Source organism: Alosa alosa, chromosome 8 (assembly GCF_017589495.1).
Source record: "Alosa alosa isolate M-15738 ecotype Scorff River chromosome 8, AALO_Geno_1.1, whole genome shotgun sequence".
NCBI classification, from domain to species: domain Eukaryota; kingdom Metazoa; phylum Chordata; class Actinopteri; order Clupeiformes; family Clupeidae; genus Alosa; species Alosa alosa.
In genome coordinates, this window is record NC_063196.1 from 5,308,281 (window position 1) to 5,330,163 (window position 21,883).

The 21,883-nt window shown below is 42.1% G+C and overlaps 2 protein-coding genes across 2 annotated transcripts; one reads left to right on the plus strand and one right to left on the minus strand.

The window, feature by feature from the left end:
- Positions 1–1,397: 1,397 nt before the first annotated feature.
- On the minus strand, positions 1,398–12,594 carry zbtb25 (zinc finger and BTB domain containing 25). Its single transcript, XM_048250792.1, is given in 4 exon segments — positions 1,398–1,886; positions 1,889–2,999; positions 3,221–3,418; positions 12,555–12,594. Coding segments are annotated over 3 exon segments (1,401 nt in total). The 5' UTR covers positions 3,394–3,418; positions 12,555–12,594; the 3' UTR covers positions 1,398–1,769.
- On the plus strand, positions 4,557–10,780 carry zbtb1 (zinc finger and BTB domain containing 1). Its single transcript, XM_048250791.1, has 2 exons — positions 4,557–5,231; positions 6,304–10,780. Exon 2 carries the CDS (start codon positions 6,308–6,310, stop codon positions 8,342–8,344), a length of 2,037 nt encoding a protein of 678 aa, XP_048106748.1. The 5' UTR covers positions 4,557–5,231; positions 6,304–6,307; the 3' UTR covers positions 8,345–10,780.
- Positions 12,595–21,883: the final 9,289 nt, after the last annotated feature.

The window sequence follows — 21,883 nt, forward strand, 5'->3', positions numbered from 1 at the left end:
CCTTTAAGACCTCCATACCACTTCAACAACATTCTTATCTAAGAACATAACACAATGTATTCCATTTTGATGATGGCACACAAGTTTTGGAAAAACAAGTTTATTACCAAAAATATTTTGAAAACGCGTACCACGTAATGATATACACTTTACACTGAATGGCAAAGTGAACTTAATACATACACACCATACTGGTCACAAAATACACAGATGAAGAGCACATCTGTAACTGTTACACAGGTTTTACAAACCAATCACAGCACGCTAAACATGGAACTGACAAAACTGCAATAACCAGCACATTCAAAAAGCATGGACTATCCAGTACAATGGACTATTTAAGAAACGGAACTATGTATATTCAGTTCAGGAACCAAATATGCTTTGCGCCATCAAAGCAAGTTGTCCTTGATATGATATAGAGATACAGTAGTGTCATACGAATCAAACATGCTGTGCTTTGAAAAGGGAGGGGTGTGTAGAATTCATTATCCAAATTAAGCATGCTCTTCAAATTTACTGCATCATACAGTCAATATGGCTCCAGTATAGACATTACTGACTGTCAAATATAACTAACTCATCTGCCATCTTCTTGAAGCATTCAGAGGCATGACAAATGAAATTTCACCAGCTATCAAATTAGGCCATAATTTCAAGGCTGATCTGTCTGGCACAAATATACAGTATATTATAGATCTTCTGAGAACAAATTCAATTTGATTTTTAATTTTGGCATTGGGACTAACGTCCAGTAGAACTGCCCTGCAGAAAACTCAGGTTTCATTTTGTGCCAGGTTAGAGTGTGTCTCGCCAAAAAGTGCAGTAATGGCCCTGGGGGTTAGTCAGTCCACGTCTGGTGCCTGACGCTTGTGGCTTTAGGCTCGTTTCTTGCAAACAGCAGTTATCTCAGATGAACAAGCAACATATCTATCCGGTCAAAAGACTGCATTATGATGATTTACAAATATATATATATATATATATATATATATATATATATATATATATATTTTTTGAAAAAAAAAAAAATCATGCTTTGAATGACTGTTCTCCAACAAGAGCTTTGTTGTTGGAATTTAGAATATCACATGTATTAGATAGGATCTTAGATAGGATTTGGTGGAGCTTGAGAAGCAAGTGCATTTGCTGGGGTAGTGAGAGTTCTTAGAGCGCTTTCACACCTGGCTATTTCAATGGGAACGTGGAGCGTTTCCCTCAAAGATCGGCTCGATTGGGTATATGTGAAAGCAGCAACTCTGATTTGGAACAAAATAGATATGAAGGCGCCTTTAGATAAATCCCTCAAAGGCACAGCAAACTTGTTTCATTTGTATACTCATTATCAAGTATTCCTTCCAAAGTGACGCAAATAAAATTCAAAAATAGTCTTGGACTTCAATATTTTCATACAACATTCATATTGAACAAAAAAAAACTTTGCGTAATCCAAAGTATATAAATGTTTTGGGATAGCATTATATGCTATTTTTAGGAATACATCAAACAAAACAGCACAACTTAGACAATGCTGAAACACAAATACTGTAAGCACCAATATTCCAACATGGAGACCTCCTACATCATAGCCACCATGATGATACTCATACAAGAAAAGATATTCAGGCTACTGGAGACGGACAGGAAAAGAGTGAGAAAAAGCGCCATTCATTTTCCACATACAGATCCTGTCTTTGTGGAAAGAGAGTGTGTATGCTGTTTATCTTGTCTCTGTTCCTTACTTTACATTCATAAATGTATTTTTTTTGCTATTCAACAGCGACGGCATCCACACTCTCCCGCGACACCTCTGAGTCTAGCGAGTAGCAGGAGCTGCCGTTGTCCTGGCCATCCCTGGCCCCCCCCCTTCCTCTGCTGACCCCTCCCCTGGTCCTGGCCCGGCCCCTTGAGCACTATCACCCGTGCCCTCGCACGCCACCTGCAGCAGCTGGTTGCAGAAGCGGCTGTAGCGCTGGTGCTGGTGCGGGTGGTGCGGGTGGTGGTGGTGGCGTGCCGTCTTGCCCACGTGCGAGAACATGTGCTCCTGCAGCTGGCTCTTGTGCGCGAACCGCTGGTTGCACACAGCGCACGCGATCTTCCGCTTGCGCGTGAACAGGCCGACCATGGGGGGGCTGGCGCCGGTGAACCCCCCGATCCCGACGCCCCCCGCGCCCCCGCCTCGCCTCAGCTCGGCCGCGATCTCGTCGGCCAGCGCCTGGCTCTGTCTTAAGGCCTCCTCCAGGCAGCCGGCGTCCAGGCGCTCCCGTGAGGCCCGGTGCTCCTCTGCCCCTCCCGGCCCGCCCAAGTCCGCGTCCTCTGAGGGAGTCCCCTCCATCAGCGGCTCAAGGGAGCAGGCCGCGTGGCTGATCAGGTGCTCCTTCAGACCCTCAGGAGACAGGCAGCGCTCACCACAGTGAGGACACAGGAGAGCCAGGCCTGGCTGGCAAGGGTTCCCCTGGGCCGGGGAGAGTGAGGATCGAGGAGCCGGAGGGGGCAGCGAAGGCTTGTCCACTTCCTCCTGCTCCTCGTCGTCCAGGCGCTCCTCTTTGATCCGGGTGGAGATGTCCGAGTCATCCCCGGAAGCCAGGGAAGATAGGGGCCGCATGCCGGGCAGCTGGTGGTCAGAGGGGATGCCCTCCAGGCCAACCGCCTGGGAGGAGGGTCGGGCATGGGAGCGCTCAGCCCACTCTGCCCGACTAGTAGAGCGTGATCCCTCAGGGTCCCGCTGCCCACCCGATTTCGGCCCTGTGCCATCCTTATTTGGGAGCTGGGAGGAGATCTGGATGCCGTAAAGGTTGGACATGCGGAGGTCAGAGGCTGGGTCTGGACCTGCCTCGTCTGGTTTACGGCACAGCTGGTAGGCATGAAGAAACTTTATCCCTTCTTGAAGACGGCTCTTATCCACTGGCTGCTTTGGCCCCATGCCAGTGTACATTATATGGAGCAGGTAACTGAACACATCAGGCTGGATGTCCGTTGGTTGAATTTTGATGCACTCACTGCAATATCAAAGTTACATCACGTTAGCCATATGAAAATCATAATATTGCAAACTGAGCACAGATCGCCTGATTGAAGTACAGGAGCAATACACAAACTACTGAAACAAAGAACAGAGAAGGATGAGGAAGCTCTTATAAATAAGTTAAAGTGTTCAGTAAACATACTATTCCGCTGCAGCATAAAATGTGAGGGCAAAGATTAAATTGATGATCTGAACCTGGACTGATGGATGAAGATCATCTTGAAGTAGTTGGAGAAGGCCGCTAGAACTGCCCGGTGGGCTTTGAAGTACACGTTGCCAATGGCAACAGTGCAGTCACACAAGAAGCCAAACTCCCTCTGAACATTCAGCTGCTGCAGGAGGTAGAGGCTGTGACTGGACACATCCATGGCGCCCAATATCAACCTGTTACACCTACACACACATTAGATCAGAGACAGAGTTCAACAGATGTGTATGACCAACATCAACAGAAACACTTCATAATAAAGTATATTTTACTTTATTATGAAGTGTTTCTGTTGATGTTGGTCATAACATTATATGCAGTTATACTGCCTTAGAAAACATGCTCTTCATACGAGTAGTCTACTAAAAGAAACTAATTTTACTGAATATGGTGACCTCTAGTGACAAGACTACATTTTTCTTTCCCCTTCCAATTTTGGACAGTAAAACCAACAGGACAGGTTTCCCTCTAAATAGAACATCCTCAGATTTTACCCTGCCATTAATCTATTTGACAGATGCAGGACCTGTGTGAAGGGAATTAATGTTGCAGGATACAGACCTGCAAATAAACCCTTTTTCAAAATAAAGTCTTGCTTTACAGCTTATTCGAAACCATGTAAACCATGAAATCTTGGCATGTGTTCCATAGTTAACTATTTGTTTACCTTCATGCTGATTTCACAATAGCCAAAAACACTATGCAATACTTGAGAGAGTGCATTGTTATGCTGAGACTACAGGTCCCAGTGGACCTAGACATTCGCTTACGGCACTGTAGATTTCAAAGCTGACGAGACAATACCTGGGATACTCCGTTTAGCCACATTGCCTGCATAAAATGACGATCCGGACGTATACTATCCCAAAAACATAATGTGAAAAATGAGAGACATTCTATTGTCCATGCACGTTATTATCGACTCGTTTTGCTTTAAATTCTCCTTGGCTAGCCTACGTGACAATCACAGTTCACGACAGCAGCATCATGTTAATTCGCACTCGTTTTAGCCCCAACGAGTCAAGTGCTGTCGAAATTAAATCTAGAATATTGTCCCATGCAATCTGAGATACATTACATGCACAGTTATTGTACGAAGCTATACAATCCTGTCAATCTAAAACAGAATCGTGGAGTGGATCCTTACCATTTAAATGGGCGAGATTGTTTAGATTTATGTTTGTTGCTGCAGGATAAAATTCTCGTGTGGTCTCGCGTTTCTTCCTATGCGATTGTCAACTAAGCTTGTTATTCATCACGTGACCGTACTGTACATTTGGTGTCTCGAAGTGATTGTTTCTCATTTTGAAGGGCTAGTTCAACTCATGTTAGTAGACTAAGGCATGACTCCTATACCAGAAAAGGGTGGCAAAAATCTTTACTATCGGTCTGTAGGCCTACAATAGTTTGTCTCGTATCGTGCAATAGAACTCATAGCCTATAGTAGCCTACACAGTAGCCTACTCTTACAACTGGAAGAAGCTTGTACGAATACCGTAAAACCTGGCCGCAGCTGTTCTGTGAGGTCATGCATGAATTAGCATGGTTCACCTCGCAGCTCTAAATGGTCTGCACTGTCGCCTACGCTACAAACCTCTTCCAAACGAAATAAATGAGTTATTCCTCAGGAAATCAATAGGCCTAAGAGCTTGCATTTTGACTTGTAAATTCAAGCTGGCCTATTGACGCTGTTGTTACAGCAAGGTAATGTGCATATTTTCATGTACGGTTGCATTCACACTGTAGAGCTCCGTCCTATGGAGGGTTGGATTTGCGTGAGTGGGGCTGGATCTAGCGCAGGCAGCCTCGGTGCGGTGATACAGCTCGCAGAGCGGCTGTGCGGAAGTTCTTTCATCCGTGTAGCAGAAGGGGCTTCGCCCTCGCGATTATTCTCGACTCAACTTCATGCTTAGATAAAGACAAAAACGGCGGAACTTCTAAACCAGTGCTCTACAACTTAACTTTTTGTTCATTAATTGGCAGCACCCTTTGTTTTCGGTGAGTATTTCCTATGGCTTTGAGTATAAACATTACAGTGTTAAACGCGAAGGTTTTTTTCCCATAGCGTGAATGCGGGAAGCAGCGCGGGGGTGGCAGTGCATGCTTGCGTGAGATCAGAGACAGCACAGACAGTTGGTCTTCTACACTTTCGATACGGACAAATCCTTGTACAGTTGTCGGTAGTTCTTACTACCGATATATAAAATGTCTACAAATGTTACTTTCACGACAAACACAATTTAAAATACTTTTTGTGGCACATGATTGACAGCCACAACGCCCGCACGTTCTGTCTCCGAATTAGGCCAATGAAATGCGTGGGCGGGATGTAAACCTCCTAATTTGAGATGACGACGAGTCTCAACAAAAGGAACTGCATGTGCATGACTGTAAATTTAGCCATGCGGGCAATCGTACAATGACTTGTTTTCACACGTTGACAGTCTTCAATGTCTGTGCGTAGGCTATAGCTTTGGGTTCACGGAAAAATAAAACCTCTGCGACTTCACATTAAGATCTTATTAATTGAGAATGATATAAGTTTAGAAGTTGGAGTGTTGTCACTGTAAACTATGTATCAGGCCGACCTATAATTCATGTAAACGAGTTTAAGTGATTTTCACTTTGAAAGGAAGGAAACGTCTTTAATCTCAGTAGGCCTACACCTGTCTGAGCATTGTTGCAGGCCAGCCTGTTTGTAGTCCTTGCACTGTTTTTGCTGTGTATTTAATTTAATAAAATTTAATTTAATAACCTAATTATAAAGTAGGTCTATCATGAGACAGAAAGTCTTTTGGAAGTTGTATGGTCATTTCACTTGTTTGAACAATTATAATGATTATTGTTCCTTTTTTCTGCATTATTGGGCCTACAACCAGTAGGACCTGTGCTATTACTTTTAAACATACACATATGTATTATTTAGAATTATGTATTCATTATTTATTATTAACAGAGTATTATTCAAAAAATGTGTGTGTTTGTAACTTAATAATCTTTTTTCTCCCCACCTTTAAATCCGTATTAAACCATTATCTAATTCTTATTTTCCCCCTTCACACATCTCCAGGGTGATGGCGAGGCCAAGTCACAGTGAGCATGTCCTGCAGCAGCTCAACAACCAGCGTGAATGGGGTTTCCTTTGTGACTGCTGTATCACTATTGGTGATATATATTTCCGGGCCCACAAAGCTGTGCTGGCTGCCTGTAGCTCCTATTTCCGAATGTTGTTCATCCGGGACCAGCAGGCCACGGCCCGTTTAGACCTCAGCAACATGCAGATCAGCGCAGAGTGCTTCGACCTCATCTTGCAGCTCATGTATCTTGGCCGCATCATGGTGGGCCATTACGAGTTTGAGGAGCTCAAGGCCTCCATGGCTTACCTACAGATGTATTACATACCAGACTCTCTGGAGGATCTGCGAGACATCCGCTCCTCAAACCTCACACCGTCATCCTGCGCCTCATCTTCATCTTCGTCCAGCTCATCTTCATCTTCAAGCGTGGTGGGAGGCAAGATGATATTCGGTGTCCGTATGTTTGATCAGAACAAACCCAATGCAGCAGAGCCTGAGACTCCATCCAAGGTTCCTGCCGTCCCTACGAGACAGAGCCTGAATGTGTCGACCGTTAGGCCGGTGGAAGACGTGGTCCTACCCCTGGCTCCAGTGCCTTCAGAGAGTGGCATGAACGAGCAGCCATGTGACCTGCGAAAGAGAGGCTCCGGCAGGAGCGCCACCCTGAAGGAGCGGCCTCGGTTCGGGCGAACCTACACCTGTGATGACTGCGGCTTCGTCTTCAGCTGTGAAAAGCTGCTTATCGAGCATATTCTCACCTGCACCAACCGCAAAGCCTTCCAGCCTCCCAGGGTCAATGCCGAGGTGGATAATGATTCCAACAAAGCAGAAAGCTCCGCTTCAGAGGGAGCAGAGGAGCATAGAATGATGTGCAAAGGAGAGGATGACTGGCCAGACCAAAAGTCTGATTCAGAAAGTGTGATCAGGTCAGTGGGAACAGGGACAGACAACGAAGCTACCCCCTGCCAGAATGTAACAATCAAAGTGGAACAAGAAGACGACTCAGAGGCCGAAATGGAAAACATCAAAGTGATCAAAGTGGGGAATCACAGCATCAAAGGCTGCAGCGTACGCCTTGGATCTTACAAAGACATAGACAGAGACCAGAAACGCTTTGACAAAGAAGAAGCTGGTGTTTCCGCCATGGAAGATGTCACAGAAGGCTCTCTAGTCAGTAGTGATGAGTCTGGTGCTTCAGGTTCAAAGGTCGTCAGGATTAAGGAGGAGAAACAGGACGAGGAATCGGCACCCTGCGAGCTTTGTGGGGCTTTGCTGACAGAAGAGGAACAGTCGGCCCACTATATCTCCAACCACATGGGCCACATCTGTGCGTGCGGCAGGTGTGGCCAGGTATTGATCAAAGGCCGCCAGCTGCAGGAGCACGCCGAGCGCTGCGGAGAGCCCCAGAGTGTTGACCTTGACTCGCCCGAGGAAGACTCCCCTCTTCCAGAAGATGCACAGGCAATGGAGGAGGGTCTTTTGGAGGGCTACCGCTGCCCTCTCTGTGGCCTTGTCTTTGAGAGCGAGAATCTGGCTGTGGAGCACACATTGGTGTGCCCCGAGCAAGAACCTTTCCGTCCCTCCCTGCTTGACGACGGGGGCGAGCTTGACCATCGACGTAAACACTTTTGTGCCATTTGCGGGAAGGGTTTCTATCAGCGGTGCCACTTGCGAGAGCATTACACGGTGCACACCAAGGAGAAGCAGTTCACCTGCCAGACGTGCGGAAAACAGTTCCTTCGTGAGCGCCAACTGCGGCTCCACACCGACATGCACAAGGGCATGGCGCGCTATGTCTGCCCAGTCTGTGACCAGGGCACCTTCCTGAAGCACGACCACGTCCGTCACATGATCTCACACTTGTCAGCAGGTGAGACCATCTGCCAGGTGTGCTTCCAAATTTTTCCCAGCGGAGATCACCTGGAGAAACACATGGATGTGCACCTGTATATTTGTGGGGTTTGTGGGGAGAAGTTCCGTCTCCGCAAGGACATGCGGAGTCATTATAACTCGAAACACACCAAGAGACAGTGAAAGGCTACCACAATGTGTAGATTGTATTATATTGAAAAATGAAAAAGCGAAACAAAAGAAACAAGCCATACTGTAAATGTGAGAATCAATCTATGCACTTATTACACCAAAAATAACCTATTCAACAAGCACTTTCAAATGGTATACATAGTCTAAATGTGTTTGAGGTTTTTTTCCCTGAGGGATATAGTGTCTCAGGCTTACAAAATGGGTTTAAGGCCTTTTTTTCTACCTAGCAAGTACTGTATGTGCACGATTAGATTGATGGAAGACATGCATATAAGTTTCAGGCAGGTCACACAGAGTATGTCAAGCACCTTGTGTTTTTTTCAAGTTAGGGTTTTCAAAGGTTTTGTAAAAACATGTTCAATTTCTATGGTTTTCCTTCATGGACATTTCTTTTCTCTGTGGCCAACATATGAAATCTCTGGTAATATTGATGTCATTATAGATCACTCTTGCTATTTGGTGCTTGTCTTTTTAGCAGTAAGGTGTCAGGTGTTGAGACGTCTTTTCTGGTGTTGTGATGTCATGGTTAACCTAACAGGTACATTTAGCTATAGCTGTTTCAGGTACTGAGGGACTCCAGTAAAGTTGCATTACAAGGTACAGGCACTAAATGTAACACACCAAAACACTAGTGTGGTTGACTTTGAGAAGGCCAAACTATGGAGATACTCTACTAAACTGTTCTCTTTCATATCCATCATATGCACCAGGAACGTTGATTTTTTTTCAACACAATTTGAATTTTTATATTTTAACTATGCAAGTGTAGATCATAACAAATGAAACTGTTACATATTTGGTCTTTCACATTGCTGTTTTCAGATGTCTTTCTGAAACAACCTTTACCAGGGATAGAAACAGGTGCATTGATGAATGGTTAACATACATTTGATCCCATAGGAGCACTTTTTAGCATGTTTGGTATTTTAAACAAAAGACAATCTCAGTTGCCTCTTCTATGTCTTAACTTTTGAATGTTTGTGTAATGCAGGATACTTGGGAAGTTATTTTTTATATATATTTTATTTGAAATCTGTTTCAATCTGTGCTTTTCTTTTCATTAAGCTTTAATGAGTGCAAAACATTTACTGCAGTGTGTCTTTTCATGTCCATATTAAACAGCCTGTCTTGCTATTCAAACTACCAGTGAAAGAGCTGCAAAAAACAATACTATTTAATCTACATCTATTCAAAAAATAAGACATTTCAGTCAGACCTCAAGAATAGGAAGCTTGTCATATTCTGAATAGACATATTCACATATTCTAATCTGATTAGATGTTTATACGGGTTTAGGTCTACCCTCAGAGAGTCAGGTGCAATGGATTATTACTGTCAGGACAATATAACATCCTGTTTTGATGCTATTTTTTCATCATAACTACATAATTGCAGCCGGTTCTCTGTATTTAAGCACACACTCTCCATTAGAAGTAATAGTTCAGAAACTAAGCCAGGGATCAAACTAGAGAAGGTCCTTGTAGATCAGTATATACAGTATGCTCCAGTGCTGTTCAAGTTGAAATGCAGTGTGATGTCAAACATTGAACATATTTTTTGTCTGTAAGGCTTGACAGCAGTGCCTGGAGTATAACAAATGTTATGGCTGTCCAGACCTCAATATATTTTTTTGTGTTTTGAGTTCTCACATCTATAGCTCTACAGCTGCACCCTGCCATGGGGGTATACATGTTAACTATATGAGTGTCAGCCAATTCCATGTACATACCTTTTTCAAAGTGGGTTGTTCCAGTTTGTTTCAAGTTTTTTTTTCTTCAAGCAATCCCTGGACATTTAAGTTTTTGGACAATTTACCAAACACTTCAGTCATTTATAGAGAACTCAGGGTTTAGCGGTTTCTATAGGGAGCACCACAATGAGATATTTTTAAGTCTTGACCACAAATGGGTGTCTGGTCTAAATTCAAAGTAGGATTATCAAAACAATCAGGTTCCACCTAAAACATATATGGTTCAGAGAAGAGTTTGTCCATACAAACTAACAAAAAAAATAATCCATGTCTTTGTAGGATATTGTTTAAGCTCATGCCATTTGAAAGTTAGTCAAAGAAAATAGGTATGGATATTTCTGTTGCCCAGACAATGTAAACATCTAGTGTTTACAGTGGCAAATGGTGCCGACATACCATAGGCCTACGGTATAGCTGTGTGGTGAGAGTGTAATTTAACAGGGTGTATGGAGGATTTGAGAAGTCTCACACATGTATACATTGCAATGTTGATGTCTTGTTTTATGAGTCATTTTCCATTTTTTACATACATTCAAATGGATGTGAGTTATGCATAATGATAGGTGTAAGGATGGTCAAGTGTCATTTGCTCTAACAACGTGGAAGATGTCTGTTAATGTTTACCTTTCGATAAAGCTTTGTTTTTCAAGCTATAAAATAAAGAAATGTGGAATATAGGAGTGAAATTGAGTGTACATGAACATATTGAGATTCGGGTTGAACTGTTAAAGTTTTATTAAATACAACTGCAATGACATCTCAAGGCCATACTATCAAAGATTATTCTATCATTTAGAAAATATACTCAAGGTAAAATGGTATTAAACTTGTCTATACATCTAATCATCTAATCTATACATAATGGTCATGTCACTCCTAACTCATATTTTATCCCAGCAAACCAATTACAGAACTTAAAGACGTGGTGCTGATTGGAGTATTGCTGTTTAGGAGACCACAGCTCACTATGGACATGGATAAACCCAACAAGATGCTAACTCTAATTGAGGTTAATTTCCTCCGTTCTGTGTGTGGACTCTAGACAATAATATATACAACTAAATGCACAATGGCTCAGCTCAAGATGTAGAGGCCAACAAATTTTAAAAGAGTAAAGTAATGACCAGTATGGGGGTGGAGTGGTATTGTAAAAATGGGAGTGAGCAACAAGAAAAGACATGTAAAGATCAATGAATAACTACATGCACCATTATTTAACATGTAGCCTTATGTAGGCTTTGTTGGCATGTTTGCAAGGGAAATACTAGGCATGTCTACATTTTCTTCTGCCCAACATGCCATAAACAATAGGCCTACACCTATTCCCAAAATAGCACACAGCAAAAAACAGCACACAGTGTGGTCTAAACGCATTGTCTAATGCACTTACAATTTCCATAAGAAATGAAATGCTTTTTTGCCATCATGTGTAGGTATAGCCCTAGGTCTTACAATGGGCTTTTTCTTTTTTTAAACAACTTGCTCCAATGGCTTAATCATATTTTGAGACTGATTTTCTATGTCCAGCTGACAGACACAAATGTGGTCAAAATGAAGGTCTAGAATACAAACAGTATTTTTTTTCTAAACTTTGACGCATTCTTATTGGCTGTAAGACATCCAATCTTGTCCTGGAGAAACGACTTCATAGAAGAACACTGACAACACTTATGGGTGCAACACACTCCAGATAGGTTACTGATGTTGAACAATTTAGCAATTTGTGCCAGCTGGGTGTAGTTTTTACTAAGCCAATAGCCTCAAACACAGCGTGAAGTAGAGACCTGTAACTTATCCTACAGTAGAAATGGAGCTCTGTCGAGGTTAGTAACGTTAGGCAATATCCTAAAGTTAACTAAGGTAGCATAATCAAGTTTTGTGATGGCTAGCCACGAATTAAATGTGACTTTATACATTGTAAACAAAGCCAAATGTGACCCTGTAGGGCTAATTATTTTCTGGATAAAACATTTGTTTTTGTTTTGTTAACGAGATTTAACTAACCTACAGCAGTTAGGTCTAATAGCAAATTAGCTGAATTAAGCTTGTTACAGAGTGATTATGTGGCTGCTAAGGTAAATAGTTGATTAGCTGAATCCCATAGGTAAAATGGGGCTTAACTCCTCTAAACATTTGTGTTAAAGTAGCTTTAGTCAATGAAATGAATGGTCAAATTAACCATAGTCCATAATCTTCTGTCAATGTTTGCTTCGCGTTGTAACCCTACACATCAACTGTAGGCCTATGGCTTGCTAGTTTTAGGCTAATGTCTATGGCTTCCTTTCTATGCCTTCAAAGACTCGAAGAGCCGAGAGCGAGAGCCATGTTTGTGTATACTCACAAATATGGATGGGGACGATGTTGTGATGCATGATGCGGACTGCAGTTACTGCGATGGAGACTGTTTAGAGGTAAGTATTAGCCTATGGTTAAGACCAAAGGGTGACTCACCTGGACAGGTTGTCTTGATCACAGTTGACTTGCCCACAGAGCTAAGTAAAGAGGCAAATGGGAAGTTGTCTGCTGTCTCTGTGTGTGTGTCCATGTCTTGGTGTTTAAATGAGGAGGTTTAGGAATTCAAGTTTGCAGTGCTATTGGGTTCAGCAACTTCTGCCTGTTCTCTGCAAAGTCTTGGATACACAAACTCTTCTCTAATACACTCACATGTATCAGATTAAGACACACTCTTCCTATATTTCAATAATGTATTTGATCAGGTAAAGATTAGGATTCAGTCCTGCTGTATAGATTCAACTTGGGCAATGGGAGTGTGTAGAAGTAATATTTATGATCTCTCTTTTTTTTTTTCTTTATGTAGACCGCTTTTCTTGAGGATAATGAGTTTGACAGTGGGTCTTGCCTGACGTTTGATGAAGTTGAAAGCACAGCTGAGGAAGGCGGTGGTGTCCAATTCAGGACTGAGGAGAAAGAGAGTGGGCGATATGTCAAATTCAAGACTGAGGAGAAAAGGAGTGTGAAGTGTGAGGTCTTGGAGAGTAAGGAAGCCCAGCTGGACAAATACATATCTGCAATGCAGAGAAACAATGCCAGGCTACTACAGCGCTTTTACGTAAGTCTTAATGCCTTTTCTGTGAAAAGAAAAAGCATATTGAAGTAAACTTGCAGTCTTTCTAACTTATGGCTTTTTGTCTGCCTCTGTGGTTGACAGGAGGTTCAAGAGGACCAAAAGCAGGCAGAACGTTGGGAAAAAGAATGGAAGAGGAAGACTAAGGTCACGGTCTCCCTCAGGGTCAGGTTCTCTCCACTGAGTGTGAGGGCTTCATCACTTTTTTTAATGGGTTCAGGATGCCACAAGGAGGTTTAGAATATCTACCTTGAAGTATTCAATATCCACACAGAAATAACATTAAACTCCTTTCTTTTCTGTAGATGAGAAACAAGGTGACACTTGTTTCTAAGTGTCATGCAATGGCTAACTGAAAGCAATGGGTAAATGCCTACTCTATGTGACTAGCACTTGGCAATAACCTCCATTACTACATGGTACCACCAACCAATGTATGGCTGTGATCCCTCTTTTACTTAGAGTTCTCAATGTGTCTCAGTTGCTTTTAATGTAATGATGCAGTAACATAAGGCATTGCAGTTGAAGCTGTACCACCATTATGGGCTGGTTTCCCGTACATGGAGCCCTAGCCTAGCCCCAACCACAGATCAGGCCACACATGCACATCCACATATCACAAAGGTAGTGTCGGCTCTAACCTGTTAACATGGGCACTGAACTCACAACACAGAACACACAACAAGGCCGCTCCGGACATTCAACGCAGAAGCTGCGGTGCCTGCCATGCAGTTAACAGAATTAATATTTGAATTAGGGGAAATGCAGTTTGTCCCCTCTTTTTTTTGGACACACAAATAAAGTCTGGTGGCAAACTTCATTTTAGAGTCATCAATGATATTACAATGTTGATAGTGTACATCTTAGTCATGGGAGATCGTTAACTAACATATCGTTGACTAACATATTTTGTCTTTGTCTTGTCTGATGAAATGAACACTACCTAGACTGAAAGAAAGCTTCAATGTCAAAAGGCTTGAACCATGTTTGGGAAACTTGCCGCATGTGTTTAGAAATCTTACACAGCAGTTTGTTTTTCATTCCTGAACTGTGCTTACATCTTCGAAACACTAACTGAATGCAGGATTCATGTTTTTTTTTTTGCCTTCGGAATAGGGACATCGGACTGTGTCACTGATTGAGAGAAAAACCAAGAGAAAGAGCAGAGAATGATAATGCAATTCTGAGGTAGGTCATTAGATTACACTTAGATCCAGCTCCTTGGGGCCTGATCCCAAAGCTGAACATGCAGGTGATCCAGTACACTACAGTAGATTATGTATTTTTATTTTCTTGAACTAGATATCCTCTGTCGTTCCAAGGTGGGGTGATCTTTTAGCAGTCAAGGTAGACCTGCATAACAAGATGGATCATGGAGTGACACTATGATCTAAGATGCAAGGAGACTACACACTGACTCATCCACTTAGCCACAAGAAACATGTCTTAAACAACACCAAAATCACTGAATAAGACATCAAACAGCAGTGACTAAAACGTTACCCCCCCCTGAACAAGCTGTCCTCTCACAAAGCAGCTCGCTTGCGTTTGTCCCTCTTACCAAGCCTGCGTGGAAATCTGAAAAGACCTCTGCTGTGTTTCCCCCTGGCTTGCTATGTGGAGCCACTCTCACTCTTCCTCTCCATTCTTAACTCTCGCCTCTGAGCGGCTAACAAGCTTGTGGTTTCCCAAACCGCCATGGAATGCCTGGAAACCTCTTGTGGCGAGCGCAGTGACGCAGGCAGTCCAAATGATGGCCAAACGCAATGAGAGCAATATGTGGGCTAAAAGAAGATGGAGCTGCTGGAGAGGAATGAGGGAGTCCACAGTATCACAAACACTCTCAGCTCTGGACACATGTGGAGTCTTCTGTGTGTTGAAGAACTTGACAGAGAGAGGCCTGGAGACTTTTGTTCATTTAGATCTGAAGGAAAGGAGGATTCTCTGTATGTGATTGTAGGTAATAGTAGGCACAGATCATTTTGCCTGTGATTGGTGGACAATTTCTGTCTCTTCCTTACAATGTGTTTGTTTGTGTGTGTGTGTGTGTGTGTGTGTGTGTGTGTGTGTGTGTGTGTGTGTGTGTGTGTGTGTGTGTGTGTGTGTGTGTGCATGCACACGTGGGTGTGGTGTGGCTTTCTATGTGGTGTGGCTTTCTATGTGGTTTTTGAGAAGGGGAGAAATTCCCAACCAGTCTCGTATGGTATTTTGGTTAAAGCAAGTTTTAGTAGTGAAAGAGAATATAGACAGTGTGGATACTTTCACATTGATACACTAGGGGGAGGTATTGCACTATTCTTTGGCAGATGGATACATTTACCATCAATGCAGAACTGTTACCTGACAAATAATCACTGATGAAAGAAAAGATCCAGGTCCAATTAAATAAAACATTTTTAATATGTGATCCATGATATGCCCTTGATTTATTAATGCCTTCCAAATGCTCTATTTTCTTCATTTATGTGGATATGGTCACAGAATTATTTCTTTATTTGTTTAGTTTGAAGCAGCATACATATGGTATGTTTTCCCGTCATCAGCAAAGTAGTATAAACATTGCAGCTTCTGCTGTGCTTGGAGAGCACTGTGTGAATTGTGTGTTTTTGTTATGGCACACCCATGTAATCAAATTCCTGGCCATTAGTCGTAATTGCATGTCTTCAGGGATAGAGGCAGACAGTATGGTATCTGACACAGATTATCGCCGATACTAACCCAGTCAGTCAAACAGTCGCTTGCCCCCCCACCCCCAGTCTGTTGAACACCATGTCCCTTATGTAGCAAGCCGCTCATTTTCCGACATGTCCCAGGTCGTGTGGTCCCCACAGCAGAGGGGGCAAAACCTTGATTTTGATTGATGGGGTTAGCCCCTGCGGGTGGCATGGAAACAAGGCAGCTGTTCCCATTGCTGCCGCTGCTGTCGCCACCAAGGTTGCGTAACACCCCCCTCCTTTCCTCCCCCCTCTCGTTTCCCCTCCGCCCTCCATGTCTATCAGCCTCACCCCTTGGCGAGAATCTAGCAGTGTGCTTTCGGTGAGATCTCATGAGACAATCAGATGTCCTCTTTGTTTGCTTTGACTCTGCTGGCTGTTCTTGTCCTTATTGCCTGCTAAAGGAAAATTCCGGTGATTTCTCTCATAGATCTCTGTTTCTCGAGGTCACCGAGTACTGTCGGTTCGAAAAAAAGCAAAAACAATCGGTTCTACCTAGCTCGAGTTGCTGCAGCCAACAGCTAGAGCAGCCAGGCAGCTACAGTGCTACATTACATTCTGGGGGCATGTCCATGAGCCCCCATGCCCCCCTGGAATTCCCTGTTGCTTCGTGTTTGACTTCTTATTCCTTCAGTTTACATGATAACCAAATAATCCAACCTATTATTTACACTACTCACAAAAAGTTAGGGATATCTCGCTTTCAGGTTAATGTTTCAGTACAGAAAGTACTGAAACATTGAACTGTTGGACATGCACATTCAAAAGTTTATAGAAGGTCACATTAAGTTCACCTGTAAAGGTTACAGTAGATTTTTGTAACACACACACACACTTCCTCCCTCCTTTCGTCGATTTCATTAAAAAGTAATTCAGTCATTTCTTCACTGACCTCTGGCCCAAATAAATCACTGACTGAACCTACTGTATGTGGTAGTCAAATACTACAGAATGCATAGATTGACACTGACATAGCGATTTGCTATTTTGATATGTTTAAACATTGTAATTAAGATATTTAGAAGATAGATAAGAGTATGCACCCTGGCAGGTCTACATTATGAATGTAGTATTTGCACTATTTGCACTGCCTACTTAATACAATTAAAATTTTTATGTGTATGTATTTATTGACAATACAGAAAAGTTCTATTACTCTATCCAAGTTTCTAGAGTCATTAATATTCCAACACATCTACCTCCAGTAGCCGAATTGGGTAATCTTCTGATATCATTCTATACCATTAACTAGACATTTAAACAACATTTCTGAGCCGAGTGCCACCATGTTCATTGTAGCTCTATGACATCATCTTCCTTGAAGTAGAAACTGTGTCCTAACCCCCTCCTCCTCCCTCCTTTGGTCGATTCTATCAAAAAGTAATTTAATCAGTTCTTCACTTACATAACCTCTGGCCCATAAATCACTCCGCTACAGGCACTGCCTCATCCTCTGCAGTGGTGCATTGTGGGTATAGCTGATGATTAAAACCCCCCCTGCCTCCCAAATCCTTCGAGCTCTGCTCCATTAGATTGATCATAGACGTCTCCCTCGACGGCCATATGTTATTCCCTGAATAACAGCCTTCAGTCAGAGGTGCTTTGTAATTTCTCATTGAATCTCTGCAGCCTATTTAGAACATGCATGAAATTGAACAGTTAGTAGCCTGAGAACAGGGGTGTCCTTTTTGATCCCATAAAATATGAGGGGTCACAAATGTTTGTGGACCTGGCACGATCTCACATAATGACGTATGCACTGATAGTCAAGGAGGTACAAGAAGTTTAAAGTGAGTGCGTGTATAGGAGAAAGAAATAGAAACATTCTCATTGGGAACATTACCTGAATGTTTTTCACATGAGAAATGAAAGCCATCAGCTATGCTGTTGATGGCACCACTGCCATCTGCATCACCCCCAGGAGGAGAGTCATTTACTCCTGTCATTTCTGTTCATTGGGAGTCTGTGTTCACTGATGGAGAGGTGACCTTGGGCTCGGGGTCAGAGCAATGGTGATGACACTCCATTTACTGATTGCTCCTTCAGTCTTGTCAATGCCCTTCCTGTTCCAATAAAGCAAATGTGCCTGCTGATGCATCATAACCTTATGGAGTTTAAACTGCATTTAGTCCAATTACTCATTGACATTACTCATCATAACCTTATGGAGTTTAGCCTAGATTTAGTCAGATTACTCCTTGACTGTGTGTTTTCATGTACAGTATGTCTGGAGACAATTGTGTTTTAAAAGTGGCTAAATAAGTATAGGAATCACACATTATTCAAAATGTCCTAACTAAAATGTGAGCGTACTCTGCAACATTTTTTATTAATAATACTGTACATCATCATCATTATTATTACATTATTTAGTGTTATAATATAAAAGCTTAATAAAGGCATTTAGAGATGCAGTCCTGCCAAACGTCAACATCAATGTCTTGGCTCCTGGAGCAGAATTCTCCATGAAATCACCAGTTACAAATAAGATATTCTATTTTGTTTTTGTTTTACAGGGAATCCAAAAAAACTGCCTGTAGCGTTACCACTTTTCTTGTGGAAGAGTTCCAAAGCTTCTGATGAGTTGGGGAAAAAACTGATGAAGGAGAGTGAAGTTCATACTGGCTGGACAGAAATACAGAAGACTATAATTATAAAGGATAAATATGTTCTTTGTGCAAGTTCATTTGTTTGAATCCTGAAAATGTCAATTACTGTATTTCATCATATGCATCAATAAGCATTTTTATATAATTAAAATAATAAATTACACCAATTTACTGTGGTGAATCCTGTATTAGCTTTGCATCAAGACATCTTTATTTCTAAAATAGCAAGTAAACTGGTGTAAAGAACATTTTTCAAGCTGTTTTTTTACATTTTCTCATACCAAGGTACCACCTTGCCCCAGCCATGGATCAGTCATTGACGTCATAGCTTTCACAATTTGCCTCACAAATATGTGAGCAAAATATCTGTCTGGAAGGAACACGTATCAACAACATGCAGATCTAGCATCCCTCCAAAAAAGGCTTTAAGGAAGAAATTGGCTTCAGCTTTATCAGACGACTTCAAGTCACAAAATTAATTGTTCTTCTACCTTGAAATGATTAGATCAAAGAGCAAAGTTTTTATAGAATACAAAGACCACAAACATTTGCAGTGAGACGGACGACCCTTTCAAAGCTCAAGTAGAGCCGGTACTTGCTGTCCAAGGCTGGATGGTATTGAGATGTTTTGATCAGTTGTATTCTCCAAAGCAGTATGCTTTCATATATTCATGCGAAGCAGGCTAGATAGACATTTAGTGTTGCAGTCTGATCAATCCTAGATTTTGTTAGAGACCAATTTTTTTATTTAAAAAAATATATATCATTAGTGTCAGAAGTAATTGATTGCACTTTCATGGCAGATGATTGATTTGCCCAGCGTTATTTGGTGAGATTTAATCAGCTAGCATCGGCAGCTTACCTCCTCCCACTCTTCGCCCTCATTATTTCTCCTCTTCTTTAGTCTGGTTTCAGGTCCCACATCACATTTGTCTAGTTTACTTTGGGCACGTATGTTTTTATCCAGACTGAACGGAATGGAAATGGAGAGTGCATAAGGCTGCACTCCTATAGATGTTGTTATTCCTCATAACTTGGCATGTTAAAATACTGTTTGGGATCCTTCTTTGGATGGTTGCAGATTTACATTCTATGTAGTTTGAAGTGTTAAGGAACTATTGAGTGAGTGAATTACACACCCTGTTTCAAGGATTAAATCAAATAGTTGCACTGTAAAAACTTCCAGAACTATTACTGTTTTTTCAGCAAACCCTTTGCCCTATCTAAAGACAACCCCCATACAAGCGGATTGTTTGAAATATCTAGTGAGAATGATGGACATAGCCTTTTGGTATAAACAGTTACCCCATGTGTCCTTGCCTTCTGCAGGAGACTACTCTTGCCCTTCACACACACAATCACAAGGGGACACACTCACTCTCTCTCTCCCACACATACTCTCTCTCACCCACATACACACACATACTCAGAAGACTCTGGTTTGCATTCTAAAGGTCCCACCTGACACAGCTGTCTCATGTTTGCGAGATTTATTCGAGCAAAGAAGCTGAGAGAATGTCGAGTGCTGAATAAAAAGCCTCAGGGATCGTTATTCACACAAGGACACGCAGGGAGACTGACAGATTCTGGCCCCTGGCCCACGATGGCAGTTTAGTGTAAACAACAGCTCCGAGCCATTTGCTTTACACAAACAGCAGGGCCTCTCCCAGTCCTGCGTCCCCAGGGCACGTTCCGATCAGACACACCAGAGTCATAATATCAACATGAATCTTAATATTAGATACAATTTTAAAGCATGTTGGATAATTTGCTGATAAACTATGAGTACATGCATTGCACTCATGTAACACATTTCCACTGGCTGAAACCTGGCAGATAATGTACTTATTTAGGCTACCTCCAGTAAAGCTATTCGGTTAGCCGACAGCTATTCGGTTAGCACTCCCATCTGGGGCTTACAAATGTCATCTCATCATCTCATCTATGCCAAATACATCCTCTCCAACAGATCGACAGAGGTCATAAATGCATGGCTTTCATTTCTTTCCCATAATATTCAATAAAAGAATGCCATCAGATTTCTCCAACACAAATGTAAGGCCTAGCCAAAGCAGTAGAAGGGTTCTTGCATTGACAAAAGGGAGGATGCCCTTTGCAATCGCCTCTCTGTATGTGTTTGATGTATTTGTTGACTGGATAAATGACATCTCCATGTTTAGTATGTTAATGGTCTCAGTGCGAGAAGTACAGGGGTCTAAGTTGTATAGCACTAATGTGAATTCAATGTACATATGAATTTCTGGAACTTGTCTGCTCTGAGGGGACACTCCCTTTACCTTCTGTTCCCATGAAAAAGATACAGTTTCAGTTGTATGGAAGGGAGGGGTGAGCTAGCTTTCTGTTTTGTTTGAACGTCAACAGGAAGTAACAAAGCCTTCTGGCTCTCTTCTTTTTTGGGTTTGTTTTTTATTTCTTTCATTTGATGTAATTTTGGCTTATCTGGTGTATTTGACATGTAACTTGTTTTGGGCTATTTGGTTAAGTTTATTTTGTTGGAGTACAGTTGCCTATCTGATTTTACCTTGCAGTCGATTTAAGTGATATTGGTTACATTTGCGTTTATAGTTTACTATTTAATAAATTGTTAATTCACGGCCATTCATATATATCTTCTCGTATGCCATGCCACTACTCTGCTACTAGCTGATAAACTAGTTGGCAATATTCAAGGTCAATTGATTAATTTGATGTAGTCAGATTAATTGTAGTTTCTCACAATATTTACCACTGCCTCTCTATTCTGCCCAAATGTTCAAGACTTGATTAAACCTGCAGCCAACGCAATTCTCTCCCTGAGGTGCCATCACAAGCATATTTCAACCAATCAGCCATTAGCTTACAGAGATGTCTCTTCATACTTATTACACACAAATTTCACCTCAAACCAACTCCAAACCAACCAGCCATAGCTGACCCAGTGATGAAGTCTAAAGCCTAAACAAACCAAATTGGAATTAAAATGAAGAAATTAAGGACGGTATAATTAATTTATGTTTTTTCTTTTGTCACATTACTGTATTTTCCCCTTAGGTGTTCAAGGTCTTGCATGATAGTTAGGTCATTACATGAAATGCAATAGTTTTTTTTTTAAACTAAGAATAGAATAATTTACAGTAATTTATAAGAAGCCTTCTGGTGTATGCGCTAAGACATACCAACAGGCCTGGCTTTTGGCATTGCAAATAGGGTCACTGCTCTCTCCCTTCGCTATATATGGTGTCAGAAGTAGGATGGCTTGCCGTGAGGTCATCGGAGGCGTGCCCAATGTGTAAGTTGTATGACGGACCCCCAGGATAGGTTGAGCCTTGTGTGAGGGACCCCAGAGATGGGTAAAGCACTAGTGTGTGGGGC